This window comes from Parus major, chromosome 14 (assembly GCF_001522545.3).
Source record: "Parus major isolate Abel chromosome 14, Parus_major1.1, whole genome shotgun sequence".
In the NCBI taxonomy this organism is placed as follows: domain Eukaryota; kingdom Metazoa; phylum Chordata; class Aves; order Passeriformes; family Paridae; genus Parus; species Parus major.
Window position 1 is genome coordinate 13,893,751 of NC_031783.1, and position 18,653 is coordinate 13,912,403.

The 18,653-nt window shown below is 53.2% G+C and overlaps 1 protein-coding gene across 1 annotated transcript; it reads left to right on the forward strand.

Annotated features, from left to right (window-relative positions):
* The first annotated feature begins 217 nt into the window (after positions 1-217).
* On the forward strand, positions 218-17,450 carry ALKBH5 (alkB homolog 5, RNA demethylase). Its single transcript, XM_015643220.2, has 5 exons — positions 218-476; positions 635-1,451; positions 7,361-7,441; positions 11,642-11,797; positions 13,409-17,450. The coding sequence occupies exons 2-5, from the start codon at positions 733-735 to the stop codon at positions 13,590-13,592; spliced, it is 1,140 nt and encodes a 379-aa protein (XP_015498706.1). The 5' UTR covers positions 218-476; positions 635-732; the 3' UTR covers positions 13,593-17,450.
* The last annotated feature ends 1,203 nt before the right edge of the window (positions 17,451-18,653 follow it).

Below are 18,653 nucleotides of genomic sequence, written 5' to 3' on the forward strand. Positions count from 1 at the left end.
GCGCGCTCCAACCGCCCAATCAGCCGCGGGCCCGCGGTGGTTTTGGCCGCCCCCCGGCCAATCAGCGCTGGGCGGGGCGGGGCGGGGCCGCCGCTCCCGGTTAACGGCGCCGGTGGGTGCGCGCGGGGGGCGGGGCCGGGCCGCGCGCTCAGTCCGTACGTGCGCGAGAGGGGCGGGCCCGGGGGCGGTGGCGGCGCGTGCGCGGCGGGGCGGGGCGCGGGGCGGCCCCGCGGGCGATCCGGGATGTCGGGCCGGCTCCTGGTGACGTAGCGGGAAGGGCCGCGCCAGACCCCCGCCCGCCGCTGTCCCCTGGCACGGCACGGGACCCCCCACACCTCCTCCGGTTGCCCCCCGCCATGGGCAGAGCCGCGGCGGTGGGAACGGGCAGGGCGTCCGGGGCTGCCGCTGGGAATGTGCCAGGCCCTGCCGCCGCGTGAGCACCGGCAGCGTTGTCCGCGCCCGCCCCGGGCCGAGCCGTGAGTGTGGCGTCCGCCGGGCCGCCCGTGCCCCGGGAGGGAGGGAGGGAGAGGGCGGGAGGTCCTGTCTCCGGTGGAGGGGGGGTGGGAGAGGGTCTGACGCGGTACCGGGATCCCATCCTCACCTCCCCGTCCTGCGGGGCTCTCTCTCCCGGTAGGGCGGCGGGTGCCATGAGCAGCAGCTGCGCGTCCCCCGCCGCCGCCCGCCGCCGCCTGCAGCGCCGGGATCGATAGAGGCGGGGGCTGCGGACGCGCCATGGCCGGCAGCGGCTACACGGACCTGCGGGAGAAGCTCAAGTCCATGATGCCCTACCGGGACGGCCACAAAGGCGGCGGCGGCGGCCTCCCTAGGGAGCCCCCCGAACCTCCGTACGACCGCAAGCGGCGGCACCAGGAGGACTCCGGCTCCGAGCCCAGCGACTACGAGGAGCAGAAGGAGGAGGAGGAAGCTCGGAAAGTCAAAAGCGGCATCCGCCAGCTTCGCCTCTTCAGCGCCGAGGAGTGCGCCAAGATCGAGGCGCGCATCGAGGACGTGGTGTCCCGGGCGGAGAAGGGGCTCTACAAGGAGCACACGGTGGATCGGGCTCCGCTGCGGAACAAGTATTTTTTCGGGGAAGGCTACACCTACGGGTCGCAGCTGCAGCGGCGAGGCCCCGGGCAGGAGCGGCTGTACCCGCGGGGGGAGGTGGACGCCATCCCCGAGTGGGTGCACGACCTGGTGATCAGGAAGCTGGTGGAGCACCGGGTGATCCCCGAGGGCTTTGTGAACAGTGCCGTCATCAACGACTACCAGCCGGGGGGCTGCATTGTCTCCCACGTGGACCCCATCCATATCTTTGAGAGGCCCATCGTCTCCGTGTCCTTCTTCAGCGACTCGGCGCTCTGCTTCGGGTGTAAATTCCAGTTCAAACCCATCAGGGTGTCGGAGCCCGTTCTGTTCCTGCCCGTGAAGAGGGGGAGCGTCACGGTGCTCAGGTAACTCGCCCGCGTTGCCGAGGCTCCGCTCAGGAGCCGGGGCCCGGTTGTGTAACGCGGATCACGAGGCGCACCTCGGGCTCCGTCTCCCTCGCCTGGAGGAGCTCAGGGGTTCGCTCTGGTGGAAGGGGTGAAGCGGCCATTCGGGGGGGTCCTGCCGACCTGGTGGGTGAGGATTTGGGTGGGCGCCCTCTCCACGGGGCTTGAGGCGGATGCTGGTGGGAGCGTGGCCGCTCGCCGAGCTCCGCTAACCACTGAGTTCCCGTAAATGGTTAAAATAACACGTTGAGGCACAAAATGGATCCTTTGCCCAAGAGTGGTCAGAGCGGAGCAGCTGGTAGGGACGGGGCTCCTGGGTCTATTCTTAGCTCGTCCGGTGCTTCTCTGACCTGACCTTAGTGGTGGAGAGGAGGTGTGAATGGCCTCCTGTTCCCAGTGTGTAAACTGGGAATGCTGAGCCCTCCCCTGCCCGGTGACGGGAGGCAGCCCAGAGCCCCGCGTGATTGTCACTTGGAAGTGCAGCGGGTCACGGGCACAGGAAAGGACATGGTGTGTGTCGAGGAAGAGCCCTGGAAGGTGGAGTGACCTGCCCAAGGTCACGCAGTCGGTCGGCGGTAAAGCTGGGATTGGCACCGGGAAACGCCTGCTTCCTAATCCCGCTGCCTCCCGGTCCGGGCTGGGAGGGGGAGCAGACAGGTGAGGGGACAGCAAGGGCTGGAGCACAGGGATCCCACTGGTGTCCTGCTCCTGGGGAGGGCAGCTCCCATCCTGGCACCGGGACTGCCAGTCCCTCCTGTCCCTGAAGGTCAGAGTGCTCCCTGCCAGGAGCAGGGATCACCGGGACGCTGCCAGCAGTGCTACCAGCTGTATCCTCCTTCTGGGGGTTATTTTTTTGGACTGGTGAAGGTCCAGGCCGGTTTTCCGGGCTCCCAGGCCGTAACACAATCCCTTGCTTTGGCTTGTAAATTGATCGCCGCAGGGTTCGGGAAGGAATTTTTCCCCCCACAAACACACGGCCTCCTTGACTGGTGCATCAATAATAAATGCTGAGATCTCGCGTAGCTTTTATCTCGGAAAAGCTGCACAAACATTAACTAATCCTCGCAGTACCCCGGTGTTAGGTAACTTGTGTGGATTAGCCAGGGATGAGGGAGGCTGCTGAGGACATTTTCTCATTCTCTGGTGGTTTGACAGGGCTCGGGGGGCAGAGGTCAGGGTGATTTTGTGAAATGGGACCCAAGGGGACCCATCCTGCCCTGTATCTTTTTACTGCAGAGCAAGCTCCGTCCCCAGGGATGGAGACTGCTGGGTGTGAGGCAGCTGCTCTGCTCCCTGACTTCTCGGCGATAGCAGGAGGGAAACTTCCTAATTTTCCTGCTGGTGATGCAAACCCCTCTGCTGTCTTTCCTTGTCAGGCCTGGATAAATAGTTGTTCTTCCTTTTACAGCCAGAGGCCTTTTTTAAAGACATTGAGAGTTTTTATCCTGCTTGGAAACATTCTGGCAGAGCTGCTAATGCAGGGTCAGCCTCAAGTCTTGCAGTCAAAGCCTCTTGAAAAACTCTGGGGGAGGATCTGCAGTGGAGGATGGCGGGAGGAAGGAGAGATGCTTTCTCTGCTCCAGGACCAAAGAATGAGGTTTTCTTATTCCAGATCCTTGCTCTTCCTTCAAAACTGCTGGGAAGAGGCTGCTGGCTTAGGGCTCCTGGAATTGGAGTGAGGTGTCTCCCAGGGGTGTTTGGGTTGTTGGCCAGTGTCACTGAAGTACTGTAATCAGTTTGTTAATGTGGCTGAAGCAATCCTACAAACCAAATAAAGATATCTTAAATATATTTTCCCACCAAATCCTAGGGCTGCTTTCCAGCTCACCCACTGCAGCTTGATCACGGTCAGATGTTCTGACTTCCAGCAAGTAATAGACTTTAAAACAGGGATTATTTCAATTTTGGTACAGCAGTTAGCAGGTACTTTACACTCATTTGAGGGAGATTCTATCGAAGTGACTGTTCTGTGTTGATAGGATCCTGGCTGGAATCAATTCCTTGCCTCACAGCAGATCTCCTTGTCTCCCATCTAACCCCAGCTATCAGGAGAGGTGCAGACCTTGCTCAGGGGTGTGTCACCAAATCCAGCCCTTGGTCATGACTAAGTCAGCTCCCCAAACTTGGCATTTTCTCCCGTGGATAAACAGCTGCTGGAGGCAGTTGCCCTGGAGATGGGGAACAGGCACAGATAGAGGTGGCATGCCTGTAATGTCTGGGATTCAAATCCTGCTGGGTCAGTGGCTGCTCCTGGCGTGCAGCCTTGCCGGGGAAGCCGTGGCTGTTCAGGGCATGTGTGGAAGTCATGAGGATCTAAAGGAAGCTGTCAGATCCCTGTCTTTGACCCCACAGCACTCTCAGGCTGGCCCCAGATTGCCCCTGTCCTGTTCCTGCTCCTAATTTCATAGCTGCTGACCCTGGAGGGATTTTGCAGAGTGACTTTCCCCGTTCCTGTCCCTCGACTTTGTTTGCCTGCCCTGAAGCAGGATGTGGTGTTTGCCAACACTGAACGTGCTCCAGACTCCTTAGAAAGTGTTCAGCCCTCAAATGATAGGTGAGGTGGAACAAGATTCACGTGGCTGGGCCGTGCCCCTCTGCCACAAGGCAAAGGCTGAGGCACCCCATGTCCTGGTAATGAGCCCTTCCCTCTTCCAGCAAGGCCCTTTCTCCTCTCCTTTCACATCTGCAGGGAAGATTTGCTCTTGTAGGTTTTGAGATCTAGAAGATGACCTCCTCCAGTCCCCTCTTCTCCCACAGCCCTGGGAAGCAGGTGCTCCTGCAGGTTTGTCTCAGTGGCAGCCAGGCCAGGAGGAAGCATCAGCTTGGTGTGTGCTGCTGGATCCCAGTCCTGTGACCCATCAGCTCCTTTGGGAGGGGTTAAAATATTTTTCTTATTTTAACAGTAATTTGGTGAGCTTCAATCAATAGAAGCAGTGGTGGGGAGATGGAGGAATTTGCCTTTTCATCAGGGGAATGTGTGCTTTGAGAATGCTTGGGCTGGGAAAAAGGGAGGGGGCAGGGGGTGTGTGGAGCCAGCTGGGATGGGGGGTTCCAGGTGGATCCCTGCCCTGCAGCTGCTGTCACAGGAAGCAAATCTCAGCACTGAAACTGCCAGGTATGTTGTCTGAGTGTTGGGAAGAGTGCAGCTGCAGTTGGAGGAAGGAAAGGCACAGGTAACAGTTCCCAAGTTTCGGGAGCTCGTGCCATACGGGCTTCCCTCCCGCAGCTGGAGAGTGCTCCAGGTCATCTCGTGGCTGTTTGTGATGGCAGGGGAACACTGTGGTGTGTGTCCCTCCTGTTGTCTCAAGGCGTGCCTGATGGAGGCATAATCAGAGCAGGTTGGAGTCGCTGGAGGATGAACCTCCTTCCTTCCCAGCTGGAGGAATCTCTCTGCAGCTGTCTGCTCCAAAATAGCCTGATCTCTCAGAACAGGCTGTTGGTGCAGAGGAAGTTCCATGTGTGCCAGTGGTGATGAGGCAGAGATTTGTTCAAGCTTTTCTTGTTAGAGTCTGTAGAACTTCAAGGCTTCCTTTTCTGGTGACGTTTCCACAAAAATATCCACTTTTATCTCTCTGTGAATCAATTCTGGCTGAGCAGCCGCTCTTCTGGATGGAAAAAGAGACTCAGGGAAGAGTTGGGGGTGTAAGGTTTGACAGGTTAGGTTGGGCTTGGGGCTTGGTTTTTGGGGTAGTGTATGGAAAACGTCAGCACTTCCCCGTGTTCTTCTGGAAAACACTCTGGGATGGAGATGCCACACTCAGGTGTTCTCATGGCCAGGAATTCATGATTTTCCTTTCCAAGTTACTTTGGGTTTGTTCTCTGGGTAAGAAATCTATGTGTAGATCCTTGGTCTCATTATGGGTGTTTTTCTTGGGGGTCTGCCCCTTCACCCACCCTCAGGACATGTGCAAGGCTGGGTGGTGGGTGAGAAGTTCATGCTGGCACAAGGCAGCACAAATATGACACAACCAAATAATCCTTTTCTTCCATTTCTGCTGTGCAGAGGCATGCTATCACTGTGTATGATACAGTGCAAACAGAGTTTACCCACACCAGTTTGGCACTGGGGCAGACTGGTGTGTCCCCCTTCAGGGCCTCAGACCACAGTGGTGGGGCTGCTGTGTGATGCTGTGTGCATCTGGGAGCACAAACTTGCTGGTGCCGCTCTGGAAGTGATCTGGAAAGGGTGTTCTTGCCTGGGGAAGGAGTGCTAAGAGTGTCCAGGCTGATAGCATGATGGAGATTTCGGGTCTGGGAGCAGGTCTGGGAGCAGACCTTTCCCTGGTGTTGAGGGTGCTGCTGAGGATGCTGAGTTGAATTTTAACGTGGGTGATATTCATGAATTCACTGGAGCTTGACGCAGAGATTCCAGGAACATAATAGAGCATCATCACAGGCCCCTTGGCATAACTCTGCCGTGTTCTGCAACACCTGGAGCATGGTGGGGATGGACACCACCCCTGCTTTAACTGGTCAGGTCTTAGACTTTCAGCTCTCCCCACAGAGCAGTAAATCTGTGTGTGAGGAGGTGTTTCTGGGTGAGTGGGTGGGTTATCTAACCACATCAAGGAAACCCGGTCCTGTCCCCAGGGAAGAATTGCGTGTGAGCTCTGTTCTCTGCTCAGGGTGTCCTGAATAACCTGCCAGCCCCTGACCCTGGTGTGCCAGCAGTGACACGGAAAAGCCTTGTGGGGACACTGGGCCTGGTGATTTCTGCTTCAGGCTGGGTGTGCAGGCTTGAGCAGCCTTCACCCAAGTGCCTTCCAAGGTGTTCCTGCCCTCGTTGGGTGTTTCAGGAAGCTCTGAAGTTGTTTAGCTTCTCTTTTCCCCATCCTGGACTGCAGAAGGCTGTCAGTGAGCTGACACTCTCCAAACGGCAGGTAGAGGGCAGGCCCCACCGCTGGGATCTGCTGGCTCTCACCCTTGGAGTGATGAGAATGTGCTCCCAGCAAGGTTTGTGTGTCACAGCAGCTGTGGTGGCCGCTCTCCACGGACCCACCGTGATTACACCTGCTGTGCTGGCTGCAGGAGTCCAGCTGAAAACAGAAGCAGCCATGAGGAAATGCTCCAGTTTGTTGTGGGGAAGCCTTGGCTGTCCTTGGCCGTGGATTTTCTCCAGCCTGATGAAAATGTGGAGTATCTGGAGTCACATGGTGAAACACTCCTGCTGACATCAGCTACTGCTTGAGCCTGGGCTTTTCCTCAGCCCAGGGAGTTGTTTCACCCTGTTACAGGGAGGTTTTAGAGGAGTTTGGTTTGCAGGTCTCAGTTTGTAGGTTACCCCATCAGTACTGGCTATGGGCTGGTGATGATCTTGTGGTGGCTGAGGATGTGCCGTGTGATGGGGAGGGTGATGAGGTGCCTGTGCTCAGGGAAAGGGGGTGAGAGGCTCAGCTCTTACCACAGCTGCACCCCTCTGTGGCTAAGAAACCTCCTTGATCTGTTAAATGTTTGGGTCTGGGTGTGCTGCACATCTGAGCAGTGAGAGATGGTTTTTCTCACAGGCATGTTTGAAATGATGCTTTGGAGGAATGTGCTCATTTTTTTCCCCCTGTTGCTTTCTATTTTCTTCATGAATTAATGGTCTGAATCTACAGTTCTACACGTTTTATTTCACAGTGCTGGAGCAGGTGGCAGTTTCCTCTGGGGTATGCTGAAAAATTGAGTCATAAACCCCCCAAAACCCCCTGACTGTCCTCATTCTTTCCCGATGTTTGTTCCTTCCTGTAAGTCTAGCTCCTGTGTGCCTAGGGGAAGAATTCCTGGTGGAAGTTAGGAAATACTGGCCAAACTGAGTTGTTGAGGCTGGGAACCACTTTCTGCTTCTGCCTGGCATCTCCCTGATGGTGGCTTTTTGTTTCTGTTGTCAGTGGGTATGCGGCCGACGAAATCACACACTGCATTCGACCACAGGACATCAAGGAGAGGAGAGCTGTCATCATCCTCCGAAAGTAAGTGTTGAAGCCCTCCAGACAGCAAAATAAACGTGGATGTGGTGTCATGATGCTTAAACACTTGAAAACTGCCTTGCTTGTTAATTTGCTGGCTTGATCTTACACCTTGATTAGGTGTCACTCTGGCGCTGGCTCGTGTCGTGCTGTACCTGGCAGTGGAAGTGGCTGGAACCTGTTCCTGCAGGGTTAATCCCTGCTTGGCTTTGTGCAGCAGCACTTCATTGTAATATCTGGGGTTTCAAGCCATGCTGGGGCCCAAACTGGCTTTCCTTGGCTGCCCAGCTCCAAACACCTGGGATTATCAAACTCTAGTTTTGGGCTGTGTGTTCAGGTGTCTGGTCATGGGAGAGTTACCTGGACAGTCTTTTGAAGCTGATGCTTGAGGTAAAGAATGTCCTATGAAGGAGAGAAAGTTTTCTTGGTATATGGGTTTTGTTTCCTGGGGAGAGAGGAAGACAGGCTTTGGAGGGAAACACTTAGAAAGTTCAGAGCTCATTACAGAGCTTGTCCTTTGAGTCTCTGTTGGGGAGCCAGGCTCCATAAGCTGATTTAGAAAGGGGCTTCCTGTTCTAGAAGAGCACTCTTGATGGCATTTCATCAATCAATGTTTGTTCCTGAAGCTCTTAAGAAAATGGAGAAAAAGTAAACTAACCCCTCCCCAAAATCCCTCAGTAAAACCTTATTTTCTGCCTAGAAATGCCCTCTCTCCTCATTTCCTTCTACTAGGAGACCAAAAACTGTGACTGCCACACATTGACCCCTGCAGACTGTGCCTTGGAAGGTGTTAGCAGTAATTCTGCTGTCAAGAAGTGTCTTTGTAAATGAAAATACACAACTTTGAGTGCTGTAAACCCAGCCAAAAACGTGGGCATTGGTGGCAGGGCTATGGTTGTGGCCCAGGCTGACATAAGGCTCACAGGCAAGCGGTCTGGATTCAGACTGGATGAGCTTTTGGATGGCTTAGTTGGTTTCAAAACAAGTCTGGCAACATTATGAGGACATGGCACAAAGCCAGCGGAGTGGAGTTGGACATCTGGTTAGAGAAACCCATGGAATGAAGGCAGGAAAAACAGCAGCCCTGAGGCATTAGGCAGGCAGAATCAGCCCAGACCCAGGGAGGCAGGATGAGATGTGGCAGGAGATAGAGTGGGATGAAAGGCAGGCTGTAGCCAAACCACCCCACAGCTGGGTATGGCCACGTGAGGTTTGGAGAGAGAGGCTGTGATAAGAACTTACATCTGTCATGTTCATGGTGTTGAAACAGCCAGGGAAAAGCAGCACAAGTGCTGACAAGGAGGCATCTCCAAGTGTTGAAGCTGCTTTGGTTGAAGTTTGGGAAAGAGAAGCTGCCTGTCCTAGGTTGTGGAGCAGTTCCCTGGAACAGACAGACTCAGATAAATGAGCTAAAGGTGCCCAAACTGGTGCAGATATCGAACACACCTGTTTAAACTGGTTCTGCCTCTTGCCTTGCTAAGCTGAGGGTGTTGGATTGTTTCAGTCAAGCCTGGCTGCCCTCAAAGTGCATCTGGGCAAGAAGGGACCTTAAACCTCACCTTGTTCCAACCCTTGCCATGGGCAAGGACACCTTCCACTAGACCAGGTTGCTTGGGGCCGTGTCCAACCTGTGCTTCCCTGGGCAACCTGTGCCAGTGCCTCACTGCTCTCTGAGTAAAGGATTTCTTTCTAATATCTAATCTAAATCTTCCCTCTTTTAGTCTAAAACTCTTCCCTCTTGTCTTATGACCATCCCCCCACATAAAAAGTTGTTGTCTGTGTTTTTTATAAGCCCCCTTTAAGTCCTGGGAGGAGCAGTGAGGTGTCCCTGGTTGTACCAGCTGACCTGGTGCATTCCTGCTGAGGGGACAGAGCCTGTAGCTTTGCTGGCTTTGTTTGCTCATCCACCCTGATTTTTGGGGCCTGATTTGCTTCATGTCAGAGCAGAAATGTCTCTGCCCATCAGACAGTGAGGGGCTAACCCTACAGACAGGCCAGATAAAACCACACCAGGATTTTTCCCTTGAGCAAAGCATAAACCCCCTGGTAATTATTTCTGCGTAGCCCTGGTGAATCCACGGCAATGTTTGCCAAAGGCTGTGCTGTGATTGCTGCCAAGTAGAGCTTATTAATTACTGCTTATCCCCGGCCAGGGCGGCCACCTCGTGGGCCACCGTGCCCTTTGCCTGTGCCGGGACCGTGGATGGCTGCACAAACGCCATTCCCAATCCCCAGGATCATGCGACTTTCCCTGGAACAGGGTGTTATGCAACCAGGAAAACAGCTACTTCCTCTGGTGGCCTGCGAGCACGAGAGGCTCGGGAGCAGCCAACAGCCTCGTGAAACTCCTCTTCCTCTTTTTCATGGTGGGGATCAGCCCTGAGCTTTCCTGAGCAGATGGGTTGGATCATCCCAGTTGGAGCTGGGATATTCGGCTCTGAATTCTGCCAGAGCCTGCTGGGTCCCAGACATTTCAGTCTGGCTCTGCTCTTCCTCTGCTCCGAGCGTGTTTTCGCTGACGGCAGCGGGAGAACAAAGCTGTGGGAGCTGGAGGAGCAGCGGGGTTTTGCAGGATTCTCCAGGGCAGTGTGCTTACCAAGCAGGTCATAAACACTTCAGTACTCAGTGTTTGCTGTGTGTTGGATCACAGGGCTGCCGGGAGCCAGCGGGGTTTGGAACTGCTCTGAGCCTGAGGAGGGGAGGAGTGGTGCTCTCAGTTTATGAAATGCTGGGAGAGGTAACGTGGGAGGTGGGCATAGAAATGAGACCTATTGAACCCATTGAAAGCAATTTTTGAGGCTTTTGCTGCCATTCTGCTTTCACTCATAAACAGAGTTTCTCTATTTAAGTCAGGTAGATTGATTGTTGTCCATTTTTGTGTCAGCTCTCTTTGTACCTGGCCAGAGGGAGCATGGCTGGTGTTCCCTTGCCCTTGCAGTGTATTGGGGGTTGGTTTGTTTGAATTGCAGCCCTGCAGTTGCTGTTGTATTTGAGAGTTGTTTAAACCACCTGACTTTTCACAGGCAGGATCTGCAAGGCCTTTGGTGTTCAGGCTGGACTGGGTCCAGCCCTGGAGCTGAGAACAACTCAGGATGACAGCGTGGACTAGCACAAACTCCATCCTGGCAGCTGCCTTCGGAAGTGTTCCTTGTTTCTGGCATGCTGGGCAAACTCAGGCTGCCATGCCCAGCTCTGCCTGTGCCAGACTGGCATCGCCCTGATTAGCTGAAGAGGCTCTCCCTGATGGCAGAGAGAAGCTTGGCAGCTGGATGTGCTTCCTAATGGAAGTTTAGATTGGGATTCTCCTGTGGAAACCTCCCTCAGGAGCTAAAGTTCAGCACTGGAGAACAAGTAGTGGTTCTCCCCCTCCTCCAGCTGTGTATGGCTACAATCCTGTGACAGTTCTCCTTTGGGATAAGCTGTGCTTGCTCTTCAGCAGAGCTGCTGGAAGGGATGTGGTGCAGCTTCTGTTTGCTACACCTTCTCCTGACTTGTACTTCAACTCTTTGCACCTCTTAGTCAGGCTGAGGAACACCTGACCCCGGGAGATCTGTGGGCAGGAGGGAGTTTCCAGGTGGAAGCAGTTATTACTGTTGCAGGTGATGATACTTTTGTAGGGCATCTCCCACCCAGGTGACTTAACTGGAGCTGTGAGTTATTGCCAGGTGATTTCATGGGATTTCACAGCTGCTCCAGCAGCTCAGCTTCTTGTCCCAGAGCTGGGGTTGCAGCACTTCTTGCATTCATCTCATGACTGTGTGTCCCCAAGCCAAGGCAGGATAAAGGGGAATGGCTTCTAACTGACAGAGAGTATGTTTAAATTAGGTATAAGGAAAAAAATCCTTTCCTGTCAGAGTGCTGAGGCCCTGGCACAGGTTGCCCAGAGAAGCTGTGGCTGCCCCATCCTTGAAAGTGTCCAAGGCCAGGATGGACAGGGCTTGGAGCAGTCTGGTCTAGGGGAAGGTGTTCCTGCCTGTGGCAGGGGTTTGGAAATGAGGTGATGTTTATAGTCCTTTCCAACTCAAACCATTCTGTGATTCTGTGAAGCTTTTAGTACCACAAAGCTGCAGTTTGTTGTGCTGTGGAGGGTGGTATTCCTGCCCCTCCTCCTGAGCTGCATGGCTGGGGTGGGGAATTCTGCTGCAACACTGGTGATTCTGTAGAAACCCCTTGCAAATTCTCTTTCTCTTTAAATATTTGCAGAACAAGACTAGATGCGCCTCGATTGGAAACAAAATCCCTGAGTAGCTCTGTGTTGCCACCAGGTTATAACTCTGACCGCCTGTCGGGAAACAACCGGGACCAGATCCTGAAACCAAAGCGGTCCCATCGCAAAGCAGATCCTGATGCTGCCCACAGGTAGGATCATCTCTCCTAAGAGCAATGTTTGGGATGGTGTCTCTGGATCACTGCCTAGCTGAGGTTCCTGGCCTCAGAACATATTTAAAACCATTCTGATTTGCACCTGCCAGGTGCTTTCTGCAATGCCCAGATCTGTTTTATCAGAATGAGTTCTTTATGTGTTCCTCCCAGACTTGTGGAGGCTGAGCTCTGGCTGTAAGCAGCTTACATTGTTTATCCTGTGAGTGGCATAATGAAGAAGCAATAGATTTGGCTGGCTTTTGATAATGCAGTCGTTCAGAACAATAGTTTCCCTGCAGCTAATCATTTTTGACCTCTATTGCCAAGCAACCTGTGCAGCTGCGTTAAACTATATTATGAAAGCAGTCCTGGGGGGGGAATGTGAGGGTTTGCTGGCTGGGAAAGGTTAAGGATTTGGGAAGTTTCTCAGGTCTGTTTTGATTCCAGAGCTCTGTGTTTGTATTTTTGTGTGAGAAACCAGACTCTGTGGATGTTTAAGCGTGACCTTCAGGGAAGCTGCTTGCTGAGGTTTCAGACAAGCTTGAGCTCTGCAGCAAGGCTTCCCTTAAACACCTTGGTGTGAGCACTCTCATGGCTGTGAGGGATAGCCAGTGTGCCAGCTGTCCTGCATATTCCAATCCCAAAGCTTCCTGAGGATGCAGATGGCATTCTCTGCACAATGGGCACAACCCAAAAGTTGACTTGGTCGCAGGGCTTGGCTGCTGTGCGGTCCCAGCCCTGTTTGAACCTGTCCTGGAGGGCGGAGGGCGGGGATGGTTTGTTTGTGAGCAGTGTTCATTCACCTGGATGCAGGCTGGGAAGATGGATGAAGATCTGAAGCTGGGCTGCAGATGCAGCTTCCCTGGGAGCTCGCAGAGGGCCGGTGTCCAATTAGAGGAGCGATCATGCGGGACAAATGTGCACATCCGTCAGAGCTGTTCTTCAGCCTGATGTGACCTTATCAGGCTGTGGGGGATGGCTTGCATAGGTCTCTGCAGCAGATGGGTGTGAAAAACATGTTTTTCTCTTTCTCTGGCCTCAGAGACTCCAGTATAACAGGTAATTCTCATGGATGTTCTAGTGGGATCTCTCAGGAACCACTCGGATAAAGTAAATGGTGTGTGCAGCCCACCAGCCCAGTCCTGCTAGAAAGTATTCAGAGGCAGCTCTGCAGAAATAACAATTGCACCGTGCTAATGTTTGAGAGGACAAAGGATTTTGGAGCTGAGGTTTGATCCTGCACCATAAGGAGCTCAGCTCTGTGCTCTAAATTCTGCAGTAGAGACAGACCCTTCTGCCCAGGGGATTTTTCTTTGGGCCACCAGCTACAAGTAAAAAAAAAAAAAGAGGTGACTGGAAGTGTTCCTGGTGAAGATAAAGGCCAAAGCCTTGGGAAGGGAAAGAACTGGCCCATCATAGCCAAGTTCTCAGCTCCCCTTGGGAGGTGCAGCTTGATGATGTGTTCCTGCTCTGCCCAGTAGCCAGTGCTGGGAAAGCAGTGGGAAAACAGGCAGAGCTATCACGGCAAGTAAGGTGCAGATATTGTCCAGGAGAGCGCCTGGATCCCGTCACGGTGTGCTCTCACTCCTCTTTTCTCCCTCTCCACAGGCCACGGATTCTAGAAATGGATAAGGAGGAAAACAGGCGCTCTGTCCTCTTACCAAAACATAGGAGACGGAGCAACTTCAGCTCTGAGAACTATTGGCGAAGGTCTTACGAGTACACGGAGGACTGTGACGAGGAAGAGGAGGACGGCAGCCCCGCCAGGAAAGTTAAAATGAGGCGACACTGAGGATTGCACTTCCCAGGCTCGTGGAGCTGATGAGATTGGCCTCCAGTCTGTGAAAACTTTCTCCTCCCTCTGGCTATCTTCCATCTAGCTTCAGTTTTGGTTTTTCCTTTCAGGCTGAAGAGTAAACAGGAAGGATTTGCTTTTATGAATGGAGGAATGCTGAGACATACGTGAGGATGGAACATGTCCAGTGCACATGGTGTCCTGAGTCATGGGTCAGGCAGGCATCTCTCCCTTAGGAAGCAGATAAAGTTATGCCAGGTTGTCTGTTGGGATTTCTTTTGAAAACACCAAAAAGTTTAACTGTTTCATTGCGCAAGATTCAAGAATTGTATTTTTGGTTTTTGTTGGTTTTTTTTTTTGGTTTTTTTTTGTTTTTTTTGTTTTTTTTGCTTTAACACTTTTCCTTTCCAGATGTTCTAAATATGATGTTTGACCCCAGGAGCTAAAATTCCATGGTGGGCTCATATTCCTTGTTTCACCAAAGGGCTCCTTGGTCTCTTCTTACCTGGTGGTTTTTGGGTCTGTTTTAAGGGTGCCCTGCAGTAACTGGAAGTTTGAAGCTTTGCAGACCCCTCTTGCTGCGATCAATTTCAAAGGGTTTAGGACATTTTTGTTGCACTTTAGTGTTTTAAATGCCGAAGGTTTCCTTTCCAGACCCTTTTCCCAAGCCAGCATGGGCTCGCAGCCCTGTGTCCCTGCGCTGCCCTCTCCGAGAAGAATGTACTAGAGCTCTGGTTTCTCAGTGCTGGTCTGACTGGGGGCGTGCTGTGGTTGAGGAGGAAGGAAACGAGGCCCAGCATTTTCTCGAGATCCATATTGGAATCTCAGGGCTGCCATGTGAGGGATCACACTGAGCACGTGCTGCTTCCCAGAGCTGGGGATAGCCAAGAGGAGTAGGAGACGCTGTGCTTGTGAGGGCTTGTGCCTTGGGACCCCTGAGAAGAGCCTTTCTCCACTGCCCCTTCCAGGTGGAGAGAGAGTCAGTGCAGCATTCCCAGCAATCCCATCCCGAGGGACTGGCTGCACTCTCACAGAGCAGGAACAGGAGCTGCTGAGGCCTTGGGGGAGCCGAGCAGCTCTGTCCCCTCCGAGGCTGGCTCTGGGAGCAGGGACACCGCAGGGGTCGAGTTTGGCCCCAGTTCAGTGCATCCAGCACTGAAGTTGCCTGCTTTCTCCTGACTTATTCCTGCCTGTGATCCTGGGGTAGGGAGCTTCATGGTTGCTACAGGAAATGCTGAGAAGAATCGGGTGTTCAGCCCTGTGGAGTTGTGTTAAAGCATCTGCCACCATCATCCTCTTCTTCCACCTGGTTTGTGTTAGCCCAGACCAAAGCCTTGGTGTTGGCAAAGTTTGGGGCTCGATGCCATATTTAGAGCTGTACTTTTAAGGAAAACTTCCTCCAGTTGATTCTTTGAACCCAAGTGTTGGCAGTTGTAAGGAGTAGTCTTATTTTTAAATTTTTACTGCTTTGCCCTCCCTCCAATTGTAGTTTTTCTTAGTGTCGTGTCCCCCACACACTTCATGGTCTGCACGCTTGGCAATAAAAAGATGTAATATATTTTGAAACCTGTTTGCTGCTGTCTTGAGGGGCTCCTGGTCTAAAACAACCACACAGGTGTTGTTCCCTGCAGTGCTGATCAAGGACATTTGCTGACATCTGGGTCCCACTGTCCCTTCCCTTCCCTGCTGATTTTCACCTGGTGTTGGGGTTCTGCTCAGGCTGGATTTTGTCACACGAGCTCAGAGGACATTGCCATCACCTTCAGCACAGTGCTGGCTGTGGGGGTGTTGGTGAGGTCCCCAGTGTCTGTCTCTGATTATCCAATGGTTTCCCTGGTGAGAGCCCCCACTGGCTCCGTGCTGAGGCACAGCCTCTCAAGGAACACGTCTTGTCAGTCCAGAGATCCAAAAGTTTGTGCTTCTGCTGCTTGTGAAACCTTGCAAATGCTGTTTTCAGACCACACATAGCATTTGAAGCGCTGTTCCTCACCCTCCCAGCTTTCTGCTGTGAATCCAGGCCAGCTCTTGGCTACAAACCCCTGTTTTGGAAAGCTTGGCGTTCCTGTGATAGCAAAACCGCATGTAGGGAGCAGGGATCCCTTCTCCTCCTGATGGCTTTGTCTTTCTGGATCCATCCTGGCCATGCCCCCTACCCATTGTGGTGCTGGGCTCTGCTGTGGGTGCAGATGGTGACAGAGGTCACTGCCAGAGGTCTCAGCTCTCCTGGCTCACAATTTTATCCCTATCTCTGCAATACTCTACCCTGCTGTCAACTCATAATGAAGCTGGAGCAGCTGGCCTTTCCACAGCTTCCCAGAGCAGGACTTCCATGGGATGAGGCGCTGGCTGTGTCTCTGGGCATCTTGAGGTGGTCTTAGCTCTGAGATGGTCCCAGCCATCACCTCATCCTGGTCCTTGTGCAGTCTGAACGTGTGCAAGTTTCCTTTCCCAGCTTGTTTTGGTATTCCTGCATGTCCTGCTCGGGAGCTTTCCCCTCCTTCCCTCTTCCCATCCCTGCAGTGGGTCAGAGCTGGCAGCTGTGGCTGGGGGGACAGGAGGAGCTCCTCTCCAGCCACGATCTGCTCTTGGTTTTTAACCTGACTGGTTGGGGCTTGACACCTTGGAGAGTGAGGGAGCAGGATGCAAGCAGGCAGAACCCACAGCATCCCTCAGGAGAGGAATCCCCAGCGTGCAGGCAGGGCCATCTTCCCACTTGTACAGGCATTTTCTATAGACACGGATGTATATGTGTAGATAACGTGGTTTTTTAACTCTTTTGCACTGAACAACATCAGAGTGAAACCTGGATTCGAAACTAGAAGACATTTTTCACACAGATCCAGAGGTCTGGATCCTTCTTGTAACATGTCTGGTTGAAACTGTGGCTCGGAATTCCTGATTTTCTCTGTTGGGGTGCACACAGGCCTCAGGTCAGGCTGGTGCCATGGGGCTGGTGTGGAGCAGGGAGTGGGGTGAGCTCCAGTTTGGAGGCAAAACTTCTCCCATCTGCCCCTCGGGGTGGGCTCATGCACAGCCCTGACCCTTTGGCTTTGTCGTGTGTCTGATGTGGTTGTGTGTGGTCCAACCTCTCCATCCACCCACAGCATGTCCGTGCTCAGCCCCAAACGGGAGCTACATCCAGTGTGACAATCCGTGTGCCCAGACCAGGAGAACTGGCTTTCCTAAGGAAGGGGGAGGAAGGTGGGGTTCATCCCTGCTTTTCTGCAAAGAGCAGGAGGAATCAGGGTTTGTTAATGCATCTCAAGAAGGGTCAGTGGTGGAATTATCCAAGCCCATGGATCAAAACAGCTGCCAGGCTTTGAGGAGGGCTCAGAGGGGCTGGGGTCTAGACCCTTACCAGCAGCAAAGTCTTATACCTGCCAAAAGTGTTCCCTTTCTCTGATAGGAGGAGAAACATTCTGCTGAGAAATGTCTCTGCTCCTTCCCCTGCCCACACTTAGAAGTTATGGCTGACTTTAATTTTTGTTTTTTAAAAGATTCTAATTTTTTTTTTGTTACCAATAAAAATAAAAATTACAAAAAAAAAATAAAAAAAAATAAAAAAGAAAGTGGCAATATTTTTTTTCTGTAAGCTTTTCCTAGGAAAAAGCGTGGTTTGTAACAAAGTTGTACAGTTCTGAAGTTTGAGATACGAGAAGTACTGTGTGAAACGCTGTAAATGGGGCAGAGATTATTTTATGTACAGTCTGACGTGGGGGAATCTTTTAATTCCGGTTGATTCTTAGGAAGAATTTGGTTCTTCACTGTCAGGGTTTGGAATTTCATGGTTTCATTATTATTTTTTTTTTTCTTGTATAGATTGCTGCATTAATTGAATAAAAGCAGAAAGCATCACCGTGCCTGGCTGTTTGATAGTTCTGGGGGCTGGGATGTGCCTCGATTCCCCCTGGCAGGAACGAGGTGGTTGGGAGAAGGGAACTGGTTCTAAATAAAGGGAGTCACCGGCTCCCCGGGAACAGGGTGCCCAAATGTGGTGGCTGTGCTGTCCTAGAAAGCAGGGACAGGGATCTCTGCCTTCCTCCTCCTCTTCTTCTTCTTCCTGACTGCACCCTTCAGCTTCGTGCTGAGCACCTCACCCTCCCTGTGCCTCCCTCCTGCAAGAGGGAGATGGTGGGATGGATGTGAGGTGCTAGAAAGGGGATGGATGGGGTTTGCTGGTCTTGTGTGTGGCCTTGCTTCTTCCTCCTCTCTTCTTTCCTGTTCTTCTCCCTTCTCTCTCCTATCCTCATCCTCCTCTCCATCTCTACTCCCTCCTCTTCCTCACACCTTTATCTCTTATTCCCTTGCTCTGCCTCTCCTCCCCTTTTCACTACCCCTTCTTTCTCCTTCTTCCTCTGAGCTCTTCCTCCTTTTCTCTCTCCTCAGAGCAGACCCACATGTGCCGCCAGCCTCCCCACCCTCAGTGTGCGGGGCTGTGCCTGCCCTTCAGCCCCCTCCATCCATGAACGCACAGCCCACCACCGCAGCATCGTTCCCCGCTCACCTCCGGGCTGTTTTCCACCCCAAAACCCTGCGTCACCCCAGAGCCGCATCTCCCCAGGGCCGGGGTTAGTCAGCAGGGAGGGGAAGCCATGCCCTGCCCGGGCTGACTCACCCCAAAACTGGGTGCCGGGCAGGTTGCTCCCCGTCCCACCTTGCGATGATGCCGTGGGGGGAGTGGAGAACAACATTCCCGGAGCCCTGGTGGGAATAATGAGTCGCCAGCCGGGAATGAGGCTCGAATGCTAATTCTCGGAGCCGGCAGGATGCTCCAGGCCCAGTAGCCGTGGCGCCGCCATGTTGATGCACCCCATGGCTGTGGGGCACATGATGAGACCCTAAATCCAGGACACCCCACGCTTTTGGGGGCTTTATGACCACGATGAACAGGCTTGGGGTGTCCTCACTGTCCCTCACCATGCCCAGGGGGAGGGAAAACACCGAAAGAAGAGGATTTAAAAATTAATATAAATAAATCCAGCGCAGAGGGCGTTGAGTTGGAAGACTACACATCCCATCGGCAGCCGCGGCGGCGCAGGCGCAGCTCGGGGGGCGGGG